Raw genomic sequence first — 26,112 nt, forward strand, 5'->3', positions numbered from 1 at the left:
TAAAAAAAATAAAAAATAGAGGAAACTGATCCTGAATCAGCACTGAGCTACAGTGGTGCTTCAGCACAATTAATAATCTACTAAAAGACAGTAATATTGTTTATAAAATAACGTGTTGAAAATGTTTAATTAACATCTTAGGAGCAATAAATATCGCCCATCGCCTGTTTATTCTTAAAATATCTTAAATGCAGAGTACTGCGGCATGCTCCCCCTATTGTGCAGCAAAGTGGAAGGTGGTAGTCAATACTTTGTGCTAGCTCCATTTGTCAAGATAACAGCTCGGAGTCTTCTCCTATAACGCCTGATGAGGTTGGAGAATACATGGCGAGGGATCTGAGACCGTTCCTCCATACAGAACCTCTCCAGATCCTTCACATCTCGAGGTCCACGCTGGTGGACTCTCCTCTTCAGTTCACCCCACAGGTGTTCTATGGGGTTCAGGTCAGGGGACTGGGATGGTCAGGGCAGAACCTTGATTTTGTGGTCAGTAAACCATTTCTGTGTTGATGTTGATGATGTTTTGGATCATTGTCCTGCTGGAAGATCCAACCACACCCCATTTGAATCTTTCTGGCAGAGGCAGTCAGGTTTTAATTTAATATCTGTTGATATTTGACAGAGTCCATGATACCATGTATCCTAACAAAATGTTTTTGTATCTTAAGAAAACATTTTTAACAATAAAAAAAATGTTGAATGTTTTTTAAATAAATGAATGCATTAATCAATGAATAAAATTTAAATACACATATACTGTACCTACAGACAGATATCCAGGCTGATTACATACTTACAGCTTAGAAATAAATAGAAATATATAAATCAGTCAATTATTTTAGGAAATGAAATACAAATCAAAAGACAGACTGTGTCTCTAGTGTGATTCCCACAGAGAACACAGAGGTTAAAAATGAAAGAAGAGTTTTAACTGTAAGTATTTCTTAACATGTAGAGGAAGGAAAACTTATTTAGTAAAGAAAGAGGAAGAAACATGCCAGTCTGTGTTAAAGTTAAACATCAACACATGTGACCTTGGACTAGTTGAACAATTTAAACCCTCAGAGCTGCTCGTGTTATTTCTGTTTTTGTTCTCTGGATGCAGGAGATGAACATCTCTTAATGAGGTCAGAAAAGTTTTTAGCAGTTTATTCAGTTTGAATTATAAAATTAAATTTCTCAATTATTCGCTTTATAACTGAAATTAAAGCGTGTACTCTTTATAAATCAAGTCTAAGTTGACTTTTTTTTCATTTCTATTACAAAACATGTCTCATTTTACTGATTTGATTCAAGGACTGTTTTGTGAGATTTGATTCAGTTGATTCAGTACTCACAGAGACTACACACATCTAAACACTGTGCACAGTAAAGGATGTAAATATTATCATTTGAAGACTTGGATAAATGTAGTTAAAATGGAATAACAAAACATGTTCAATGCAGATTTTTTAATTATTGTGTAAAATACAATTTGATTTGTTCTCATTTGGGAATCGATTCATCCAATTCACCCAAATGATTCTTTCAAAAAAGAAAAAAGAAAAAATGCAAATCTCATGTGTGTATACATTTAATATCGCATATTAATGTATCTGCAGGTGTAAAGCACGTTGCTTTACAATTATGAACACACCGCAGATTTAAGGGCGTTTTTAAAACTGAACAGTATTTTTCCATGTTTATGATTGTACAGGGAACACTGATGACATCACTCAGACTGACCCCTCCCCTTTCTCTGCTGTTTCTGCTCATGGTTTCGGGTAAGTCATTTGCAAATGTACACCATTTTATTTCTCACAAATATATATAAATGTGTATGCTTTTATTTTATCCTTGTGCGTTATGCTATTAGTGTTTGTTCAGCAGTTCTATGTTAAGTTTCTCTTTTCTGCATTTCTCTCTCTCACACTCTCTCTCTCTTAGACACACTCTCTCTCACACACACACAAACACATACTCTCTCTCTCTCTCTCTCTCTCTCTCTCCCTCCTGCTGTACTGCATGACCTGTGTAGCTTTGAGTTATAAATGAGCTCAGATGTTTACAGTGGAGAGTTTACGCAGGCTTCGTCACTGCCTGAGACCTGTACATGCATTATCAACACATTTCTGTATTTCTTGTTACAGGAGTTCTCTCCCAGCCAGGGTTGGGTGTGTCTTACACAAAGAGCAACATCTGTGCTCTAAGGGGATCTACAGTAACCATGGGCTGCAGATACACATATCCAGATGGTTACAGAGTTCAGAGAGTTTTCTGGAGCAGAGAGCTGGGTACAGATAAAGAGCCTCCTGATCTGTCTTCAGACCCAAAGTACACAGGCAGGGTTCAATACCTCGGAGACAAACGGAGTAACTGCAGTCTCAGACTGAGTGATGTGACAGGACAGGACCGAGGCAAATACTACTTCAGATTTATAACAAGAAGTGGAGGAAGGTATCAGGGTAGAGATGGAGTTGACCTTTCTGTCGCACGTAAGTCCCATCAGCTGAAATAACACACTGTACTTTATTCTTTATTAAAATAATATTTTAAACTGACACACTTCTACCACGATTTTCTACAAAGAAAACGTTTGTCTTGATAAAGAGCTCTGTGAGCACTAGCATTAGCTTTAGTTATCTAGCTAGTTATCAGTAACAGAAGCTACAAAACTCACCAATATGCCAGCTGAGTTGAAGCTGTAAAATATTAATGTAAACACTTTCCAAGTTAACGATAATGATATTCAGCATCTTCTAACTGACTGATTAACTGAGCAACTACTTTTTAAATGTGTGAGTTTCAGTCTACATGCAGTATCATGCAGTTCATTCCTCTATTCAGTAACCAATTTATCCTGGTCAGGGTCGAGGTGGATCCAGAGTAAACATTCACTGATGCTCAAGAAGGTAACACGATACATTAAGAGCCAGGGGGGTGTAAACTTTTGAACAGGATGATTGGTGTAAATGGTTAGTATTTTGTCTTCTGGGGGACATGTAACTATCTTATTTAGCATCTGAAGGGCGGTACTAAATGAAAAAAAAAGATCTTTAAACAAAATAACAATTTACACCGCTCATCCTGTTCAAAAGTTTACACCCCCCTGGCTCTTAATGTATAGTGTTGCCTTCTTGAGCATCAGTGAATGTTTTCACCTTTTTGTAATAGTCGTGTGCGAGTCCCTCAGTCGTCCTCGGTGTGAAAAGATGGATCTCAACATCATATAGTCGTTGTTGGAAAGGGGTCAAATATACAGAAGATGCTGGAAAAGTAAAGAATGTGCAGGACCCGGAGGATTTTTCTGAAGAACAGTGGGCAGTTTAACTGCTCAGGACAAACAAGGGACTCATGAACAACTATCACAAAACATAAACACAATCGTGGATCATCCAGGTAACACACACAGTATTAAGAATCAAGGGTGTGTAAACTTTTGAATGGGGTAATTTTGATTTATTCAGCTATTATCTTGTCTTGTGGACTATCTGTTACGTGAAATAGCTTATTCAGGACAGCACTAAATAAACAACAACATGGGATTTTTATGATCCGTCTTATTTTGCTAACAGTATTAAGATTTAGCAGATTCTGCAAGGGGTATGCAAACTTTTGGGCACAACTGTACATTGTGTTTTATATTAAAAGCATAGTTAAATAGCATAGATATTAACAGACATCCCATCTCTCCTGGAAGTTCCGGGACTCTCCTGCATATCGATAGTGGCTCCCTGATGCCCGCAAATTATAGGTTGTTTCTCCACACTCAAACTGATGCTTCCTCGTTTCCTCACTCCTCCGTCCTCCAGCCCGTGACCCAGAAATCAATTGAAGTCAGCCATCTTGAAGGTCACAACAATTCTCTAATTGCACCTCGAAGAGGCGAGGAACGAGGAGTGGGGAAGCTTCCAGAGGAGCTAGGAGCGAAGATACACAGGTGTATCCTATGTGATAAATCTGATGCATGTATAAATTCCCCTCCTCTTTCACATCTGACACAATCTCAAACACCAAGTCCTTTGATGATGTGATGGAATTGTGTGTGAAATATAATTAAATAATAATAATAATAATATGCTCAAAATGAGTATTGTAAGTAATTGCATGTTTGGATATGCAAAGCTGCACAAAAGATGCGATAAATAATTTTCTTATATTTCTATCAGTGCATCTTGCTTTATTAAGAATGTTGTTATTAACCGAGCTCTAACAATATAACGGCAGACCCTGAAGTGCAGTGAGGTCCTCCAGCGGAGCACAGATATCACTGATTACCGTGGCTCTGAAGTGACGTTTGAGAGAGCGAGGATTTTCCATTTGGCTTGCTTCAACTCCTCTCTCCTCACATCTCATCCTTGTATCCTTCCCGCTCATCCAAAGGGGTTGGAGCTAAGAAGCGAGGAAAGGAAACAAGGATGCGCAAATAAGAAATGAACAGCACCCATATGCAATATCCTGCAATAATTTATTTTTTTGAGAGCGAGTGAGACCCGAGAATGTCTAGTAGTAGATGGTCACTGGAGAGACCAGAGAGCGAGTGACAAGATGTAGTGAGAGAGTGATAGAGAGAAGATCCTGACTGGTCTTCCTTTCAGCTAACCAGACCTATCAGTTTTATCTTCAACCTCTCTCAGTTCAGTGTACCACTGTAGTTCAGTAACGCTGAAGTGTCCAAAAAAAAATCAAAAATACAAAACCCACTTCACCCCAGACTACAATAAAGTGTTCCCCTGCTTAATCGGGGTCAAAAATAATGAGTTTTCTCGCTGAAACTGATTGCAGCTGCGACTTTTCGATTGCCCATGGTGGGTTAAATGATTGTAAAAGACATGTTGAGGTGAGTTTAACAGCTAACAGGTGTCACTGGTTTATTAGCATAGCTAATGTTATTTAAACTAGCTGGCTAGGTGCTATGGAGCTACTCTATTGATGTCCTACTTGATGAAGCCAAAAGGGATGGCGGTGGAGCTACCTCCCTGAAATGAGTTTTTACTGGGTGGGATGTCTCCATCAGGCATGTCTCCACCTAGCTAATATCTGCTAGTAAATATGCAGTAGGTTTATGATTCGGAACTAAATAATAAGAGTTAATAACAGGACAATAATCCCCAAAGGCTGCACTGCATATTTCACCTCTTTCCTCTCATTCACAGGGCTTCAGCTGGAGATGATTCCTGTTAGTGTGGTTGAGGGAGATGAAGTCACTCTCACATGTAAAACCACCTGCAGCCTGACTGACACTCCAGCATTCACCTGGAATAAAAATCGACGTCCTTTATTCTCAGTCAATTCCTCTAACCTGCTCCGTCTTCCTTCAGTCAGTCAGATGGATGCAGGCGATTACAGGTGTGGTGTACAGGGACAAATTTATCGCTCCCCTGCTGTCACTCTTGATGTCCAGTGTAAGTACAGATTTATTTATTCACTCATAAAACTAGCAACACTAAAAGTTCACGCCGAATCCACATGTAAAATGAATCCCATCAGTAATCAAGCAGTAACAAACAGCAAACAACACAAATATGTTATGATATCATTTTAAATTACTATCCTATACCCAACAAGTCATCGGGTGATATGAGGTTTCACTGGATGTGTTCGGATCAGGGTTGCACTGTACGTGATTAACGATTTTAATCCTACAGAATACTGCTGAGAGAATCAGTCCTGCAGCTCACATCTCAGAGAGCCAACTCACTCCAAAACTATACAGTGCACCGATATATACATTATCTATATTATCTAATCTATTATAGATTAGCTACTCATTAACCAAACGTGTAATTACATGTCAATAATTAAAGTGGGCATGCAGGCAGTCGGTCTCTCTCTCTCTCTCTCTCTCTCTCTCTCTCTCTCTCTCTCTCTCTGTTCAGCTCTGGCTGATTCTTCTTGTTCTCTCTTGTTAAACGTCTCTGATCTGGGTTAAAACTCCACAATGCCACTAGCTTCAGTACGGCACACTTACACCTACTAGAATATTAATGTATTAGCATACTTGCACAACTGCTAACTAGAATAACTGTGTTTAAATACACCTATGCGGAATATAAAACAAGCTTACAGCCTCAGCTAACTACAGACTAGCATAAATGCACACTAGAATAGCATACATACACATTAATGTACTAGCATCCTAAAATACTTAAACATCAGCATACATGTGTATTAACATGCTTACATACTAGCTCACTAGTATGTTTGGATATTAGCATACATGTGATTTAGCATACTAGCAAGCTAGATTGTTTGAATATTAGCATACATGTGAATTAGCATACTAACAGTAAAATATGTGAATATTAGCATATTACTTTAACATTAGTATACATGTTGCTTGCCATCTCTGCTTGCCTGTCGGACATCTCGGTCTGGATGAGGGAACACCACCTTAAGCTCAACCTGGCAAAATCTGAGCTTCTCATCATCCCAGCCTGTCCCTCAATCAACTACAACATCACTGTACAGCTCGGCTCAACCACACTCAAGCCAACCAGGACAGCCAGGAACCTTGGGGTGATTCTCGATGACAGCTTGACCTCTACAGACCACATCTGAACAACTGCACGGTCCTGTAGGTTCATCCTGTACAACATCAAGGAAATCAGACTCTATTTCACCGAACAGGCTACACAGATACTAGTCCAGGCTCTTGTTATCTCAAAACTGAACTACTGCATCTCACTACTCTCAGGCCTCCCAGCCAGCTCCATCAAACCTCTTCAAATGATTCACAATGCAGCAGCACGCCTCGTCCTCAACCAGCCCAAGAGAACCCATGTCACACCCCTCTTCATCTCCCTCCACTGGCTTCCTGTAGCCACCCGCATCAAATTCAAGGCCTTGATGCTCACCTACAAGACCTTGTCCGGAACAGCGCCCCCTACCTCAACTCTCTCCTGAAGGCTTATGTTCCCTCACGCAATCTGCGATCAATCAACGACCGATGCATAGTAGTACCTACTCAGCGTGGCTCAAGGTCCCTTTCAAGAACATTTTAATACTAACTGTTCCACAGTGGTGGAATGAACTTCCAACCTCAATCCGGATCACAGAATCTCTCACCATCTTCAAAAAAAGCTAAAGACCCACCTCTTCCGTCAACACCTAACCAACCCATCAATAAATAAATAAATAAATAAATAAATAAAATTACTCTGGCACTTACACCTCTACTCTGTACACTTTGCTTCTTCTGGAACTCACTTAACGGCTGTTGTACGGTAGCACTACTTGTATCGTTCTCTGCTTTATATATCGCTTTGCTTGTATTTTCTCCTTTGTAAGTCGCTTTGGATAAAAGCGTCTGCTAAATGAATAAATGTTAACATATGCTGACTTACATTCTAGCACTATTGCACACTCCAACACTAGCATACTTGAACACTAGAACACTCATACACACCTGTATACTAGTATAAATACTATTTAGTTGCATCTTGACACTTTTTTCTATCTCGAACACGACCAAACGAAAATATAAATAATTAAAATATACTGTTTGTGATTTTTGACATTTTTCAGTAATTTCACTGCTGTTGATTTTTATGTAAATTAATGTGTTACTGCAGTAAAACATGAAGTAACGATGGCTTTCATAGTCTGGTTGTTAATAACGAAAAACCCCTTCATACTGTGTAGTTTGTGTTTCTATCTCTAGATCCTCCAAAGTATGTCTCAGTGTCCATCAGTCCCTCTGGTGAGATAGTGGAGGGCAGTTCAGTGACTCTGACCTGCAGCAGTGATGCTAACCCACCTGTGGAGTATACCTGGTTTAAAGGAACATCATTTAAAATCAAAGGAAAAACCTACACCCTTAACAAGATCAGCTCTGAGGACAGTGGAGATTACAAGTGCAAGTCCAGTAATCAACACGGAGAGAAATATTCTGAAACAACAGTAAACGTTTTGTGTGAGTGGCTGATTGTGCAGGTGACTGACTGATATCCACTGAGCCACTGGTTCTCACTTAACTATTTTTAAACTTCTGTTATTGCCCTTTTTTCAGATCCCCCTAAGAATGTCTCAGTGTCCATCAGTCCCTCTGGTGAGATAGTGGAGGGCAGTGTAGTGACTCTGAGCTGCAGCAGTGATGCTAACCCACCTGTGGAGACCTACACCTGGTATAAGGTGGATGAAATCTCATCTGTAGGATCTGGACAGAGTTACAGCTTCCCCTTGAGCTCCAGGAGCAGTGGATGGTTTTACTGCGTGGCTCAGAATAAATTCGGGAGTCAGAGCGCCGCTGCAGTGCCTCTCACTTCAAACGGTATTACAGTTACCATAACAAATAACACTTTGTAGCATTGATAAAGGTGAATGAGTTCTAGCTGAATAATATTTGTCTGCACACAGGGGGCAGAAGTGTAGTTCTGTACGTAATTCTTGGAGTCACAGTTGGATGTGGATGTTTACTTGCCATCATCGGTGTCTTATGTATGAGGTGAGCATGTGTATTTTTCCTCAACTTGCTTACAATATCTGTGATCTGAACCCTCTTGTTATTGTTACTTTTTAGGAGCAAGAGAAGAGGAGGTTCAATAAATGACACCAAGGTATCATCGTCTAGTCAGGTAAGTGAACTGTAACAGGATGGAATGGTACAGTGTGACTTATCGCTTCAATAGTAATTTGTTTTTGGTAACCACTTTGGACGGCAACATAAACCCCTCTTGATTACCTGCATAACAGCACAATAGAGAGTGATAATCATAATGAACATGAGGAAACACCAGGGTCTAGTCTCACAAAGCTGACTTTTAGCTTTTTCTACAAAATGTGGCACTTTTCATCACTAAACAAAGCTACAGTAGAAAATGCTGTAATGTATTAAGTCACAGAATGCAATCTGAGGCACAGCTTCTTTCTTCAGACATTCAGATCTGGAGGAATTCCTCAAGAAAGAAAAACATCAAACACATTCTTTATAATCTTCACACAGATTAATAACCCTAGTCCTCCTGAAGACCCGTACACAGCTCTTGATCTTCAGACCAAGTCCTCCAATGATGTGTACGACACGCTTGCAGTAAGTGACTTCAGAGACGCACTTCAGGCATTCAGATCTGGAAAGAATCACTAAGAATGATGAACGCATGATTTATTTCTCGTTCTCTCACACAGACAGTTCACCCGAGTCCTCCTGAAGACCCGTACACAGCTCTGGATTCTCAGTCCATCTCTCCTCATTACGACACTTTAACAGTGAGTTCTTCCATTTGTTCGTCACTTCACTTGTAATCACTGGATATAGCACCATGCTGAAGATCTTTGGAAAACTCTAAACCATTAAAGTCCCAAATCAAAAGTTTTAAAGCAGTTAAGGCCACAATGATGTAATGCTAGTACACTAATGTTACGTGATCTCAAAAAACAACTTTTGTTATCTTCAGATCGCAAGGAAAAAACACTCATGGCCTTTCTGGACTTCTGTAGTATTATACGTGTGTTTGTTCAACATTTCCAACTCACTGTTTGTTTTTCTAGAATGCAAGAAAGCAACAGTGAGATTGTCAACATCAAGACCATGTCGTGAGAGAGAGCGAGAGAGAGAGAGAGAGAGAGAGAGAGAGAGAGAGAAAGCGCTTTGGATAAATATTAACTCATACTTCAAATAGCTGAAAAATGAGAGCTTTACTTCTATGAACAATATATTGTGTGTGACTGCATGTGCTGTTGGTTGATTCTTTTACTAAATGTGTACTATAGGTTTTTGTCCTGTTTTAATAATTATTTTGTTTATATTTTACCTGCTAAACTAAGACACTGTGCAAAAATGTGTGCCGATAACGTTTTGTACATTTTACACAATAAATATGATGTACAAACTCTCAGTATGGTTTATTTATAATGAGTTATAATACGCTGTGGAGCAGAGGAGGATGGAGGTTAGGGTGGTGGGAACCCCTGGACTGGAATCCTTATTGGGGTCCTTTACATACAGCATGATGTGAACCTTCTCCAAATGGAAACAAAGCAAGGCTTCTATAACACAAAACAGAAGCTAATATACAGTCATGTCATGATATCGGATTAGCAGACAATTTATTATTCAATAGCAACTACTCAGCCACTCTCATACATTAACTGTACCTGATTACCATTTTTCTATTTCTTAGTGATGGCCGCGTTTGAAACACTGCTTCATGAAACTGCGAAACCTTTTAAAAATCTTGTTTCGAAAAACCATTGGTTGGAGCGTGTATCAAATTTGGCAAGTCACGTGATTTCAGAAAACGAGGCTTCGTTACGTCATTACTGCTTCCGATGGTTGCCACTAGGGGGTGGTGATCTCCTTAGGAACACATGAACCGGTCTCTACTATGGTTTTAACTGATTTCGGGTCAGTTTTATGTTTGTTAATAAAACTGAAATAAATTGATTGTGTTTGTATTGATCCATGATCAGTGCTCACTTCAGGCTGCCTGGTTAATATCACCTGACGTGAAATCCCGCCAGATTTTACTATAAAACAAACAAGCGAGGGCGAGATGTGTGTTAAGAACTTCTGTTCTTAAATAAAAATTCCTGACGTTTTTGACCTGCTTTATTCTTGTCAGTTTTATTTTGTTTTTTTTAAAAACATAACTTCCCTTTCACACACAGTCTTATAAGGCTTGAAACAACATAATAAAGGTGAAAACTCTTAGGGAGTTTTTCCTCGCCACCGTCGCCACTCAGTGTCTTGCTCAGTTGGGATAAATTCGCACCTTTAATATCTGTATACCATGTTGATATTTCTGTAAAGCTGCTTTGAGACAATGTCTATTGTAAAAAGCACTATACAAATAAAATTGAATTGAATTGAATTGAAAACTCAAACATAACCTGACAATACAATTCTCCAGCCCCGGGGGGTGAAACACGAAATGGAGAAAGACAACAGAAGAAAAAGTTCTGCGCTGACAGTCTGGGTGCCCTCTAGTGGCCAAAGGTGGGATTGTTCCTGTGGGTCATGACAGCCGCCATATTTTGAAGTGGAAATACTGGTGATTTATACTACATTTAAAAAAGATGAAAACATTTTAAATCTTAATAAATAAAAAAAGCATTTCTAAGTATCACATTACTATGCTTCTAAAAGTTTAAATAAAAATTAAATTGAATTATAAGAATTATAATTATAAGATTCAAATGGCGGCGCACACAGTCGCAGCGGCTCATGGCTCTCCTTTTCAGTGCTCTTTTTTGTTGGTTTTGTACTATTTCTTTATTACTTGTTTGGGTATTATCGGTTCTGCGAATATTCGCTAGACAAGCCAGAACCTTATGGATATTGGGGACTAGCACCAGATACCTATTGCGAGAGTCTTTCATCACACACACAACATCCCAGACGACATAACGAGATAGCCGGGCTCTCCGTGGATTGCTGTCGGGTCCAGGAGGCGGCGCAGACGGAGGAGAGAGAGGAAGCAGAAGCGGGGATGCAGGTCCGGTGTTATGTTAAGGCTAAGAAAACAACCACACAAGCCACCTTTACCGAGCCTGTTTCTCTCCAATGCCAGATCCCTAGTGCATAAAATTGACGATTTGGAATTACAACTAGCTGGAAATCGCTACGTTCGTGATTGTTGTGTTTTGATTATCACTGAAACCTGGCTTCATCCGAGGATACCCGATGCTAGCATGCAGCTAGCAGGTCGTACTCTGCTCCGCTGGGACAGGACTGAGGACTCCGGTGAGGGCGAGGGCGGGGCGGGGGTCTCTGTAAGTACGTGCATGAGAACTGGTGTAATAACAGAACAATGATAGATAAACATTGTTCCCCTGACCTCGAGTACATGTCTGTAAGATGTCGGCCCTTTTTTTCCACCGAGAGAGCTAACAGTAGTGATTATCACGGCTGTGTATATTCCACCTGATGCTAATGTGAACACGGCGCTCTCTCTCCTGTTGAGCATCATAAACGAGCAGCAGAGGGCTTACCCCGACGGTGTTCACATAATTGCAGGAGACTTTAATAAGGCGAACTTGAAGACTGTACTCCCGAAATTCTATCAACATGTTAAGTGTTTTACTAGAGGGGCGAACACTCTGGATCATGTTTACTCCAACATTAAGCACGCGTATAGAGCCATACCTCTCCCCCACCTTGGCTAATCAGAACATCTCTCCCTCCTGCTCTCCCCCACCTCGGCCAATCAGAACATCTCTCCCTCCTGCTCTCCCCTGCCTACACCCCCCTCAGACGCAGTGTCATGCCCACTACAAAGACTGTTACCACCTGGCCTGACGATGCATTCTCCAAACCACAGGACTGCTTCAGACAGACAGGCTGGGATTTATTTGAACACCAGGAGCTAGAACATTAAGAGGAACGGTACTGGACTATATCAAGTTCTGTATCGGAAATGTGACTGTGGACAAAAACATTCGGGTTTTCCCAAACCAGAAACCTTGGATGACCAACCAGGTCCGCACACTCCTCAGAGCCCGCGACGCTGCCTTCAGGTCTGGTAATAGAGCTCTGTATAGAGCCGCTTGTGCCAACCTGAAAGGTGGTATTAAGGAAGCTAAGGCAGACCATAAGAGGAGCATAGAGTCCCATCTGTCCAGTAAAAATAAACGGGAGGTGTGGCAGGGCACACAAGACATCACAAACTATAGAGGCCACAATGCGACAACAGGAGACCTGAGTGCGATTCTGGCAGAAGAGCTAAATTGCTTCTTTGCGCGCTTTGAAACATCACAACAACAGCACTCATCTGCTCCAGCCCCACCTCCACCCTCATCTGGCCCCCGTACCAGTCCAGCCCTGCGTCCATCCCCTTCTGGTTCCTGCACCACTCTACTTACTGTGAGGGAACACGATGTTAGACGGATGTTTCTGGCAGTGAACCCCAGGAAGGCTGCTGGCCCAGACGGAGTACCTGGTAAGGTGCTCAGATCATGTGCCCACCAGCTTGCCCACATCTTTACCAGAATTTTCAATCTCTCCCTGGCCCAAGCAGTCATCCCGTCCTGCCTAAAATCAGCCACAATTCCAGTGCCAAAGAAGTCTCCCACCACTAGCCTAAATGATTATCGTCCTGTGGCCCTCACTCCAGTTATCATGAAGTGCTTTGAGAGATTGCTTCTTCAGCACATCAAGGACTACCTCCCCCCAGACTTCGATCCTCATCAGTTTGCATATCGTGCAAACAGATCCACAGAGGATGCCATCGCCGTAGCTGTCCACTACGTGTTGAGACATCTAGAGCAGCAACTCTAGAGTTGTGTTGAGACATGTAGAGCCCCCCCCCATGTGCCTGGATTAAGGACTTTCTCACTAACTGGTCTCAGACAGTGAGATTCGGACCCCACCTCTCCTCCACTTGCACATTCAGCACCGGTTCTCCCCGGATCTGTTTAATCTGTTGCCCTCAGGGAGACATTAAAGGTGCATCAGAACAAGGACTAATAGATAAATAAGGACTAATAGATTCAAGAATATTTTTTTCCCAAAAGCTATAACCACTTTAAACACACACATGTACTGATTTCACAATATAGGTATATAGTGCCTATAGTATTTATATAGTGCCTATAGTATTTAATATTTATTTGATGTACATGTTGGCATGGAAAAAAAAGGAGTGGCTCTTAATTTCATTGTACATGTGTATAGTGACAATAAAGGCATTCTATTCTATTCTATTAATTCTTAGATAACAGCTATCTGCTATTCGACAAATTAATAGGTTGTACATTTGATCAGTTTAGAATTACATTTAATGCAGAACTTTCTTGCTTGCCTTGTAGTGTTTGTCATGTGGAGTTTTCATAACTGTGCTTTTTTTATTTTAGAAATGAGGCATTTTTAATTGCTTAAGTACATTTGACCAAATCAGGTAGGCTAATAACATGGTAGTGTCTACCAGTTAGTTGAAGTCTACAGTTTTATATCTCCTTCTAAAGTTGTAATAACATACTGTGGTAGATAATTGCCACATCACACATGAAGTAGACAGTGTTACTTTTCAAAATAACTCTTTTCTTCCTCTTTCCTCTTATTTATTGCACACAGGAAATGTTATAATCTGCCATGAATTAAGCAACACAAATGTCAGAGGTAGTAGGTGATCTGTTCGGGTTTTACTTTAAAATGTTTACCTCAAAATAATGCATGCGTATAATGGCCATTGTAAATAAAAGTTAGATGCCATCAAATGTCACACTGCTACAATGAACACATCATATTTGTGTGTGTGTGTGTGTGTGTGTGTGTGTGTTAGTGAGTGAGAGAGGAGTGCTAGTCTGGGGTCAGATTTTGTGACTAATATCTTTATAAAAAAAAATAAATAGAGGAAACTGATCCTGAATCAGCACTGAGCTACAGTGGTGCTTCAGCACAATTAATAATCTACTAAAAGACAGTAATATTGTTTATAAAATAACGTATTGAAAATGTTTAATTAACATCTTAGGAGCAATAAATATTGCCCATCGCCTGTTTGTTCTTAAAATATCTTAAATGCAGAGTACTGCGGCATGCTCCCCCTATTGTGCAGCAAAGTGGAAGGTGGTAGTCAATACTTTGTGCTAGCTCCATTTGTCAAGATAACAGCTCGGAGTCTTCTCCTATAACGCCTGATGAGGTTGGAGAATACATGGCGAGGGATCTGAGAGCGTTCCTCCATACAGAACCTCTCCAGATCCTTCACATTTCGAGGTCCACGCTGGTGGACTCTCCTCTTCAGTTCACCACACAGGTGTTCTATGGGGTTCAGGTCAGGGGACTGGGATGGTCAGGGCAGAACCTTGATTTTGTGGTCAGTGAACCATTTCTGTGTTGATGTTGATGATGTTTTGGATCATTGTCCTGCTGGAAGATCCAACCACGGCCCATTTGAAGCTTTCTGGCAGAGGCGGTCAGGTTTTCATTTAATATCTGTTGATATTTATAGAGTCCATGATACCATGTATCCTAACAAAATGTTTTTGTATCCTAAAAAACATTTTTAACAATAAAAAAATGTTGAATGTTTTATAAATAAATGAATGCATTAATCAATGAATAAAATTTAAATACACATATACTGTACCTACAGACAGATATCCAGGCTGATTACATACTTACAGCTTAGAAATAAATATAAATATATAAATCAGTCAATTATTTTAGGAAATGAAATACAAATCAAAAGACAGACTGTGTCTCTAGTGTGATTCCCACAGAGAACACAGAGGTTAAAAATGAAAGAAGAGTTTTAACTGTAAGTATTTCTTAACATGTAGAGGAAGGAAAACTTATTTAGTAAAGAAAGAGGAAGAAACATGCCAGTCTGTGTTAAAGTTAAACATCAACACATGTGACCTTGGACTAGTTGAACAGTTTAAACCCTCAGAGCTGCTCGTGTTATTTCTGTTTTTGTTCTCTGGATGCAGGAGATGAACATCTCTTAATGAGGTCAGAAAAGTTTTTAGCAGTTTATTCAGTTTGAATTATAAAATTAAATTTCTCAATTATTCGCTTTATAACTGAAATTAAAGCGTGTACTCTTTATAAATCAAGTCTAAGTTGACTTTTTTTTCATTTCTATTACAAAACATGTCTCATTTTACTGATTTGATTCAAGGACTGTTTTGTGAGATTTGATTCAGTTGATTCAGTACTCACAGAGACTACACACATCTAAACACTGTGCACAGTAAAGGATGTAAATATTATCATTTGAAGACTTGGATAAATGTAGTTAAAATGGAATAACAAAACATGTTCAATGCAGATTTTTTAATTATTGTGTAAAATACAATTTGATTTGTTCTCATTTGGGAATCGATTCATCCAATTCACCCAAATGATTCTTTCAAAAAAAAAAAAAAAAAGAAGAAGAAAAAATGGAAATCTCATGTGTGTATACATTTAATATCGCATATTAATGTATCTGCAGGTGTAAACCCACAGCACGTTGCTTTACAATTATGAACACACCGCAGATTTAAGGGCGTTTTTAAAACTGAACAGTATTTTTCCATGTGATGATTATACAGGGAGCACTGATGACATCACTCAGACTGACCCCTCCCCTTTCTCTGCTGTTTCTGCTTATGGTTTCGGGTGAGTCATTTGCAAATGTACACCATTTTATTTCTCATAAATATATATAAATGTGTATGCTTTTATTTTATCCTTGTGCGTTATGCTATTAGTGTTTGTTCAGCAGTTCTATGTTAAGTTTCTCTTTTCTGCATTTCTCTCTCTCACACTCTCTCTCTCTTAGACACACTCTCTCACACACACACACAAACACATACTCTCTCTCTCTCTCTCTCTCTCTCTCTCTCTCTCTCTCTCTCTCTCTCTCTCTCTCTCTCTCTCTCTCTCTCTCCCTCCTGCTGTACTGCATGACCTGTGTAGCTTTGAGTTATAAATGAGCTCAGATGTTTGCAGTGGAGAGTTTATGCAGGCTTCGTCACTGTCTGAGACCTGTACATGCATTATCAACACATTTCTTTATTTGCTGTTACAGGAGTTCTTTCCCAGCCAGGGTGGGGTGTGTCTTACACACAGAGCAACATCTGTGCTCTAAGGGGATCTACAGTAACCATGGGCTGCAGATACATATATCCAGATGGTTACAGAGTTCAGAGAGTTTTCTGGAGCAGAGAGCTGGTTACAGATAAAGAGCCTCCTGATCTGTCTTCAGACCCAAAGTACACAGGCAGGGTTCAATACCTCGGAGACAAACGGAGTAACTGCAGTCTCAGACTGAGTGATGTGACAGGACAGGACCGAGGCAAATACTACTTCAGATTTATAACAACAACAAGTGGAGGAAAGTATCAGGGTAGAGATGGAGTTGACCTTTCTGTCGCACGTAAGTCCCATCAGCTGAAATAACACACTGTACTTTATTCTTTATTAAAATAATATTTTAAACTGACACACTTCTACCACGATATTCTACAAAGAAAACGTTTGTCTTGATAAAGAGCTCTGTGAGCACTAGCATTAGCTTTAGTTATCTAGCTAGTTATCAGTAACAGAAGCTACAAAACTCACCAATATGCCAGCTGAGTTGAAGCTGTAAAATATTAATGTAAACACTTTCCAAGTTAACGATAATGATATTCAGCATCTTCTAACTGACTGATTAACTGAGCAACTACTTTTTAAATGTGTGAGTTTCAGTCTACATGCAGTATCATGCAGTTCATTCCTCTATTCAGTAACCAATTTATCCTGGTCAGGGTCGAGGTGGATCCAGAGTAAACATTCACTGATGCTCAAGAAGGTAACACGATACATTAAGAGCCAGGGGGGGTGTAAACTTTTGAACAGGATGATCGGTGTAAATGGTTAGTATTTTGTCTTCTGGGGGACATGTAACTATCTTATTTAGCATCTGAAGGGCGGTACTAAATGAAAAAAAAGATCTTTAAACAAAATAACAATTTACACCGATCATCCTGTTCAACAGTTTACACCCCCCTGGCTCTTAATGTATCGTGTTGCCTTCTTGAGCATCAGTGAATGTTTTCACCTTTTTGTAATAGTCGTGTGCGAGTCCCTCAGTCGTCCTCGGTGTGAAAAGATGGATCTCAACATCATATAGTCGTTGTTGGAAAGGGGTCAAATATACAGAAGATGCTGGAAAAGTAAAGAATGTGCAGGACCTGGAGGATTTTTCTGAAGAACAGTGGGCAGTTTAACTGCTCAGGACAAACAAGGGACTCATGAACAACTATCACAAAACATAAACACAATCGTGGATCATCCAGGTAACACACACAGTATTAAGAATCAAGGGTGTGTAAACTTTTGAATGGGGTAATTTTGATTTATTCAGCTATTATCTTGTCTTGTGGACTATCTGTTACGTGAAATAGCTTATTCAGGACAGCACTAAATAAACAACAACATGGGATTTTTATGATCCGTCTTATTTTGCTAACAGTATTAAGATTTAGCAGATTCTGCAAGGGGTATGCAAACTTTTGGGCACAACTGTACATTGTGTTTTATATTAAAAGCATAGTTAAATAGCATAGATATTAACAGACATCCCATCTCTCCTGGAAGTTCCGGGACTCTCCTGCATATCGATAGTGGCTCCCTGATGCCCGCAAATTATAGGTTGTTTCTCCACACTCAAACTGATGCTTCCTCGTTTCCTCACTCCTCCGTCCTCCAGCCCGTGACCCAGAAATCAATTGAAGTCAGCCATCTTGAAGGTCACAACAATTCTCTAATTGCACCTCGAAGAGGCGAGGAGCAAGGAGTGGGGAAGCTTCCAGAGGAGCTAGGAGCGAAGATACACAGGTGTATCCTATGTGATAAACCTGATGCATGTATAAATTCCCCTCCTCTTTCACATCTGACACAATCTCAAACAACAAGTCCTTTGATGATGTGATGGAATTGTGTGTGAAATATAATTAAATAATAATAATAATAATAATAATATGCTCAAAATGAGTATTGTAAGTAATTGCATGTTTGGATATGCAAAGCTGCACAAAAGATGCAATAAATAATTTTCTTATATTTCTATCAGTGCATCTTGCTTTATTAAGAATGTTGTTATTAACCGAGCTCTAACAATATAACGGCAGACCCTGAAGTGCAGTGAGGTCCTCCAGCGGAGCACAGATATCACTGATTACCGTGGCTCTGAAGTGACGTTTGAGAGAGCGAGGATTTTCCATTTGGCTTGCTTCAACTCCTCTCTCCTCACATCTCATCCTTGTATCCTTCCCGCTCATCCAAAGGGGTTGGAGCTAAGAAGCGAGGAAAGGAAACAAGGATGCGCAAATAAGAAATGAACAGCACCCATATGCAATATCCTGCAATAATTTATTTTTTTGAGAGCGAGTGAGACCCGAGAATGTCTAGTAGTAGATGGTCACTGGAGAGACCAGAGAGCGAGTGACAAGATGTAGTGAGAGAGTGATAGAGAGAAGATCCTGACTGGTCTTCCTTTCAGCTAACCAGACCTATCAGTTTTATCTTCAACCTCTCTCAGTTCAGTGTACCACTGTAGTTCAGTAACGCTGAAGTGTCCAAAAAAAAATCAAAAATACAAAACCCACTTCACCCCAGACTACAATAAAGTGTTCCCCTGCTTAATCGGGGTCAAAAATAATGAGTTTTCTCGCTGAAACTGATTGCAGCAGCGACTTTTCGATTGCCCATGGTGGGTTAAATGATTGTAAAAGACATGTTGAGGTGAGTTTAACAGCTAACAGGTGTCACTGGTTTATTAGCACAGCTAATGTTATTTAAACTAGCTGGCTAGGTGCTATGGAGCTACTCTATTGATGTCCTACTTGATGAAGCCAAAAGGGGTGGCGGTGGAGCTACCTCCCTGAAATGAGTTTTTACTGGGTGGGATGTCTCCATCAGGCATGTCTCCACCTAGCTAATATCTGCTAGTAAATATGCAGTAGGTTTATGATTCGGAACTAAATAATAAGAGTTAATAACAGGACAATAATCCCCAAAGGCTGCACTGCATGTTTCACCTCTTTCCTCTCATTCACAGGGCTTCAGCTGGAGATGATTCCTGTTAGTGTGGTTGAGGGAGATGAAGTCACTCTCACGTGTAAAACCACCTGCAGCCTGACTGACACTCCAGCATTCACCTGGAATAAAAATCTACGTCCTTTATTCTCAGTCAATTCCTCTAACCCGCTCCGTCTTCCGTCAGTCAGTCAGATGGATGCAGGCGATTACAGGTGTGGTGTACAGGGACAAATTTATCACTCCCCTGCTGTCACTCTTGATGTCCAGTGTAAGTACAGATTTATTTATTCACTCATAAAACTAGCAACACTAAAAGTTCACGCCGAATCCACATGTAAAATGAATCCCATCAGTAATCAAGCAGTAACAAACAGCAAACAACACAAATATGTTATGATATCATTTAAAATTATTATCCTACACCCAGTAAGTCATCAGGTGATATGAGGTTTCACTGGATGTGTTCGGATCAGGGTTGCACTGTACGTGATTAACGATTTTAATCCTACAGAATACTGCTGAGAGAATCAGTCCTGCAGCTCACATCTCAGAGAGCCAACTCACTCCAAAACTATACAGTGCACCGATATATACATTATCTATATTATCTAATCTATTATAGATTAGCTACTCATTAACCAAACGTGTAATTACATGTCAATAATTAAAGTGGGCATGCAGGCAGTCGGTCTCTCTCTCTCTCTCTCTCTCTCTCTCTCTCTCTCTCTCTGTTCAGCTCTGGCTGATTCTTCTTGTTCTCTCTTGTTAAACGTCTCTGATCTGGGTTAAAACTCCACAATGCCACTAGCTTCAGTACGGCACACTTACACCTACTAGAATATTAATGTATTAGCATACTTGCACAACTGCTAACTAGAATAACTGTGTTTAAATACACCCATGCGGAATATAAAACAAGCTTACAGCCTCAGCTAACTACAGACTAGCATAAATGCACACTAGAATAGCATACATACACATTAATGTACTAGCATCCTAAAATACTTAAACATCAGCATACATGTGTATTAACATGCTTACATACTAGCTCACTAGTATGTTTGGATATTAGCATACATGTGAGTTAGCATACTAGCAAGCTAGATTGTTTGAATATTAGCATACATGTGAATTAGCATACTAACAGTAAAATATGTGAATATTAGCATATTACTTTAACATTAGTATACATGTTGCTTGCCATCTCTGCTTGCCTGTCGGACATCTCGGTCTGGATGAGGGAACACCACCTTAAGCTCAACCTGGCAAAATCTGAGCTTCTTATCATCCCAGCCTGTCCCTCAATCAACTACAACATCACTGTACAGCTCGGCTCAACCACACTCAAGCCAACCAGGACAGCCAGGAACCTTGGGGTGATTCTCGATGACAGCTTGACCTCTACAGACCACATCTGAACAACTGCACGGTCCTGTGGGTTCATCCTGTACAACATCAAGGAAATCAGACTCTATTTCACTGAACAGGCTACACAGATACTAGTCCAGGCTCTTGTAATTTCAAAACTGAACTACTGCATCTCACTACTCTCAGGCCTCCCAGCCAGCTCCATCAAACCTCTTCAAATGATTCACAATGCAGCAGCACGCCTCGTCCTCAACCAGCCCAAGAGAACCCATGTCACACCCCTCTTCATCTCCCTCCACTGGCTTCCTGTAGCCACCCGCATCAAATTCAAGGCCTTGATGCTCACCTACAAGACCTTGTCCGGAACAGCGCCCCCTACCTCAACTCTCTCCTGGAGGCTTATGTTCCCTCACGCAATCTGCGATCAATCAACGACCGATGCATAGTAGTACCTACTCAACGTGGCTCAAGGTCCCTTTCAAGAACATTTTAATACTAACTGTTCCACAGTGGTGGAATGAACTTCCAACCTCAATCCGGATCACAGAATCTCTCACCATCTTCAAAAAAAGCTAAAGACCCACCTCTTCCGTCAACACCTAACCAACCCATCAATAAATAAATAAATAAATAAATAAATAAATAAAATTGCTCTGGCACTTACACCTCTACTCTCAACACTTTGCTTCTTCTGGAACTCACTTAACGGCTGTTGTACGGTAGCACTACTTGTATCGTTCTCTGCTTTATATATCGCTTTGCTTGTATTTTCTCCTTTGTAAGTCGCTTTGGATAAAAGCGTCTGCTAAATGAATAAATGTTAACATATGCTGACTTACATGCTAGCACTATTGCACACTCCAACACTAGCATACTTGAACACTAGAACACTCATACACACCTGTATACTAGTATAAATACTATTTAGTTGCATCTTGACACTTTTTTCTATCTCGAACACGACCAAACGAAAATATAAATAATTAAAATATACTGTTTGTGATTTTATGACATTTTTCAGTAATTTCACTGCTGTTGATTTTTATGTAAATTAATGTGTTACTGCAGTAAAACATGAAGTAACGATGGCTTTCATAGTCTGGTTGTTAATAACGAAAAACCCCTTCATACTGTGTAGTTTGTGTTTCTATCTCTAGATCCTCCAAAGAATGTGTCAGTGTCCATCAGTCCCTCTGGTGAGATAGTGGAGGGCAGTTCAGTGACTCTGACCTGCAGCAGTGATGCTAACCCACCTGTGGAGTATACCTGGTTTAAAGGAACATCATTTAAAATCAAAGGAAAAACCTACACCCTTAACAAGATCAGCTCTGAGGACAGTGGAGATTACAAGTGCAAGTCCAGTAATCAACACGGAGAGAAATATTCTGAAACAACAGTAAACGTTTTGTGTGAGTGGCTGATTGTGCAGGTGACTGACTGATATCCACTGAGCCACTGGTTCTCACTTAACTATTTTTAAACTTCTGTTATTGCCCTTTTTTCAGATCCCCCTAAGAATGTCTCAGTGTCCATCAGTCCCTCTGGTGAGATAGTGGAGGGCAGTGTAGTGACTCTGAGCTGCAGCAGTGATGCTAACCCACCTGTAGATTATACCTGGTTTAAAGGAACGTCATTTAAAATCAAAGGAAAAACCTACACCGTTAACCAGATCAGCTCTGAGGACAGTGGAGATTACAAGTGCAAGTCCAGCAATCAACACGGAGAGAAATATTCTGAAACAACAGTAAACGTTTTGTGTGAGTGGCTGATTGTGCAGGTGACTGACTGATATCCACTGAGCCACTGGTTCTCACTTAACTATTTTTAAGCTTCTGTTATTGCCCTTTTTTCAGATCCCCCTAAGAATGTCTCAGTGTCCATCAGTCCCTCTGGTGAGATAGTGGAGGGCAGTGTAGTGACTCTGAGCTGCAGCAGTGATGCTAACCCACCTGTGGAGACCTACACCTGGTATAAGGTGAATGAAAGCTCACCTGTAGGATCTGGACAGAGTTACAGTTTCCCGTTGAGCTCCAGGAGCAGTGGATGGTTTTACTGCGTGGCTCAGAATAAATTCGGGAGTCAGAGCGCCGCTGCAGTGCCTCTCACTTCAAGCGGTATTACAGTTACCATAACAAATAACACTTTGTAGCATTGATAAAGGTGAATGAGTTCTAGCTGAATAATATTTGTCTGCACACAGGGGGCAGAAGTGTAGTTCTGTACGTAATTCTTGGAGTCACAGTTGGATGTGGATGTTTACTTGCCATCCTTGGTGTTTTATATATGAGGTAAGCATATGCATCTTTTTTCATCAACATTTTTCATTAACTTAATGTTTGCCAACGTGAACCATAACATTATTATTACTTTTAGGAGAAAGAGTAGGGGAGGTTCCACTGAAGACGCCAAGTCAAGTCAGGCAAGTCAACTAAAACTCTATGGAATGGCACACAATGGTGTTTTAAAGATGGTTTTCTCATTTAAAACCTGTGTTTAGAAGTGTATATGTACCTGCACATACAACTAATCATTGATATTCTTAAGCTTGTAGCCAGCTATACCAAAGATACTAGATATCAGTCTATCATGACCTGCACAAACACACCTAACCACCTAACTCTCTCACTGCGAGATGATTGGTTCATTTATTACCTGCAAAATGTCTTTAAAATGTAGGAAAATACCTACAGCAGTGTGAACCTGAGTGCTGCAACCAACAATCCAACACCTGATCCAGATCTGGTCAATCAGAGTGATGTTCATTATGCCAGTATACAGCACCATCGTGACCCCAGGAGGGCAGAACGTTCTGTAGTGCAAACTTCTGGCTCTGGGGCTGCTGAGGAGGTTCAGTATGCTACTGTCCAGCACAAGCGTGACCAAGTGGTGGGAAAGACTCAGGAGGACGAAGATCAGTATTCTAATATCAGATTTAATCACACTGGTGCTGCCTACAGGTTAGTGAAACCAATGTGATCAGAATGTGTAAGTCAGTTATTTGGCCACTAAATAATAATTTAATACAACTTAACTATTACCTCATCCTTTTGAACACTTTCGGATGTATTTCTTTTTGTGCAGGTCTGCTGCTCCTGCATTTGAAGATTCGTCAGTGATTTACAGCAGCTGAAGTAAACAAAATTCCAAGGATCTGTTCAGGATGAATGTGAACTGAACATTTACCCAATTATGGGTAACTACAGCTAAAGAAAGAAGACAAGCAACTGGTTGGATATTTAAACTACATCCATTATTTTAATAATTCTACAATTTCTGCATGACTGTTTTGTATATACCATATACTACTGTAAATCACCACTTAAATTACAAGAAGACTGCTATAAAAAAGGGTATAACATACAGAAAAGATTTGCTATCCAAAATTCTACTTTAACTCCAGTATTGATTTAACTGGTTAATATTGTTATTCATATTTTCCCACTTACAGCTTTTTGGTTCATTTTGCACAGTAAAGGAACAGATTTTGTCCTCTCTAAAATGCTATGGTTTCAAAAATGGACAGTAGGTTGCGTCTTTGACTGCATTTACTTTTAAGGATTTATGCTTCAACTTGTTTCAGTTGCAAAACTCAGGATTATTATTATTATTATTATTATTATTATTATTATTATTATTATTATTAGTTGTTGTTTTTTTTTTTTTTACAAGTCAGCATTTTTTGAAATGCACAGATTATTTGTATATTAAATCCAGCACATTTTGTAATAACTCCTTAAATTGATTTATTCACAATTTACAATCATACACTCTTGGACCAAAGGTCTGTGGACACCTGACCATCACACCCATATATGGTTCTTCCATAATCTGTTCGAACAAAGTTGGAAGCACACAAATGTATAGAATGTCTCTGTACTCTATAGAATTACAAATGTCCCTTCACTGGAACTGATACTCAAACCTATTCCAGCATGACAATGCCCCTGTGCACAAAACTAGCTCCATGAAGACATGATGTTGAGCCCTGACTTCAACCCTACTGAACACCTTTGGGGAAAATTGGAATACTGACTGCACCCCAGGCCTCCTCACCCAGCATCAGTGGCTGATCTCACTAATGCTTGTGTGGCACAAATTCCCATAGCTACACTGTAAAATGTAGTGGAAGACCTTCCCAGAAGAGTGGAAGTAGTTATAACAGCAAAGTGGACAGCAACTGTTTTTTAATTTCAGTGGTTTTGGAATGGGAACATGGTGTGGTGGTCAGGTGTCCACATACTCTTCGGCCATTGTGAATAAATCAGTTTAAATGGTTATTACAAACTGGGCTGGAATTAATGTACAAATAATTTGTGCATTAAAAGTTACGAGTCTGCTGCTTCTGTTTTTACAATTTCCTTGGATTTTATTTTTCAAAACATATTTAACAAGGAAAAATTTTGTGTACACATTTATGCTTAAGTGAGTGTTTTGCACTGGAAAACGTGTTTGATTTTGAATAATCTGAAAAACAGTACTATTTAATTTTTTTTTTTTAAAGAAAATATTTGGTGTTTGTTGTGTAGTCATATCAATTAAACAATTATAGGAAGAAGAGTAATAATAGTTTTCAGCAAACAGTAATAATTAAAGAAATGGTTACTTGTCACACTGTACGAGATGATCCCCATAAAATGTTGGCTAAATTCTACAACACACTGTATGATGATGTCAATTTATACAATGAAGATCCTCTAGCAATAAAGCTGTGATTAAAGAAAATGACTACATTCTGCTAAACTCAATCTGTTTGATATCTTAAGCAAATGCATAAACACAAACCTTCTTCAACATGAATTTTATGTAATGATATTTTCTCTCTTCCACTTCCATATTTATAGCTGTCCTGTGGCATTCTCACTTTGGTAGATTTTAGATGAACTTCAGAGCAGTGCTCACACTCTTGAGATTTTAATAAAAAACACTGCCAGAACCTTGTCTACTGTCTTTGGTCGCAGGACCCTGCCTGGCTAGCCTGGAAAGAAAACTCTCAGCAGCACCATAATGCTAACAAGATTTGATGGGTGATGGTTTGTTAAGATCCTAGAATCTGTGCATAGCTAGCTACTTTGGCTGAATAGTCAGATTCTTTGAAATACTTGTTACAGATGCACATATTGCCTAAAATGCTCACCCTCATCTCATCTGAACAGCACAAAGCCATTTTTTCTCACAAGCAAAATGGTGCGAAATGAGTGAATGCTCATTGTGTCTGTTTGCTTGAATTATTTGGGCATTAGGGAGCTGTAGTGATTGCAAGCTGTACTTATGGATACAGCAGAGAGCTGGCTGGTGGGTGAGAACACTGATGT

The 26,112-nt window shown here is 39.8% G+C and overlaps 1 protein-coding gene and 1 long non-coding RNA gene across 2 annotated transcripts; one reads left to right on the forward strand and one right to left on the reverse strand.

The window, feature by feature from the left end:
- Positions 1-993: 993 nt before the first annotated feature.
- Positions 994-25,525, forward strand: LOC108258435 (B-cell receptor CD22). Its single transcript, XM_053675946.1, has 20 exons — positions 994-1,127; positions 1,697-1,763; positions 2,130-2,474; positions 5,136-5,384; positions 7,643-7,894; positions 7,991-8,251; positions 8,338-8,425; positions 8,501-8,555; positions 8,855-9,010; positions 9,106-9,186; positions 15,958-16,024; positions 16,437-16,784; positions 19,452-19,700; positions 21,958-22,209; positions 22,306-22,557; positions 22,654-22,914; positions 23,001-23,088; positions 23,174-23,219; positions 23,477-23,757; positions 23,882-25,525. The coding sequence occupies exons 2-20, from the start codon at positions 1,706-1,708 to the stop codon at positions 23,928-23,930; spliced, it is 3,438 nt and encodes a 1,145-aa protein (XP_053531921.1). The 5' UTR covers positions 994-1,127; positions 1,697-1,705; the 3' UTR covers positions 23,931-25,525.
- On the reverse strand, positions 3,821-4,753 carry LOC128629238 (uncharacterized). The gene is made up of 2 exons (XR_008393580.1): positions 4,258-4,753; positions 3,821-3,899 (listed from the first exon to the last, which is right to left on the reverse strand). It is a non-coding gene; the product is annotated as an uncharacterized LOC128629238 (long non-coding RNA).
- Positions 25,526-26,112: the final 587 nt, after the last annotated feature.

This window comes from Ictalurus punctatus, chromosome 26, assembly GCF_001660625.3.
Source record: "Ictalurus punctatus breed USDA103 chromosome 26, Coco_2.0, whole genome shotgun sequence".
NCBI lineage: Eukaryota > Metazoa > Chordata > Actinopteri > Siluriformes > Ictaluridae > Ictalurus > Ictalurus punctatus.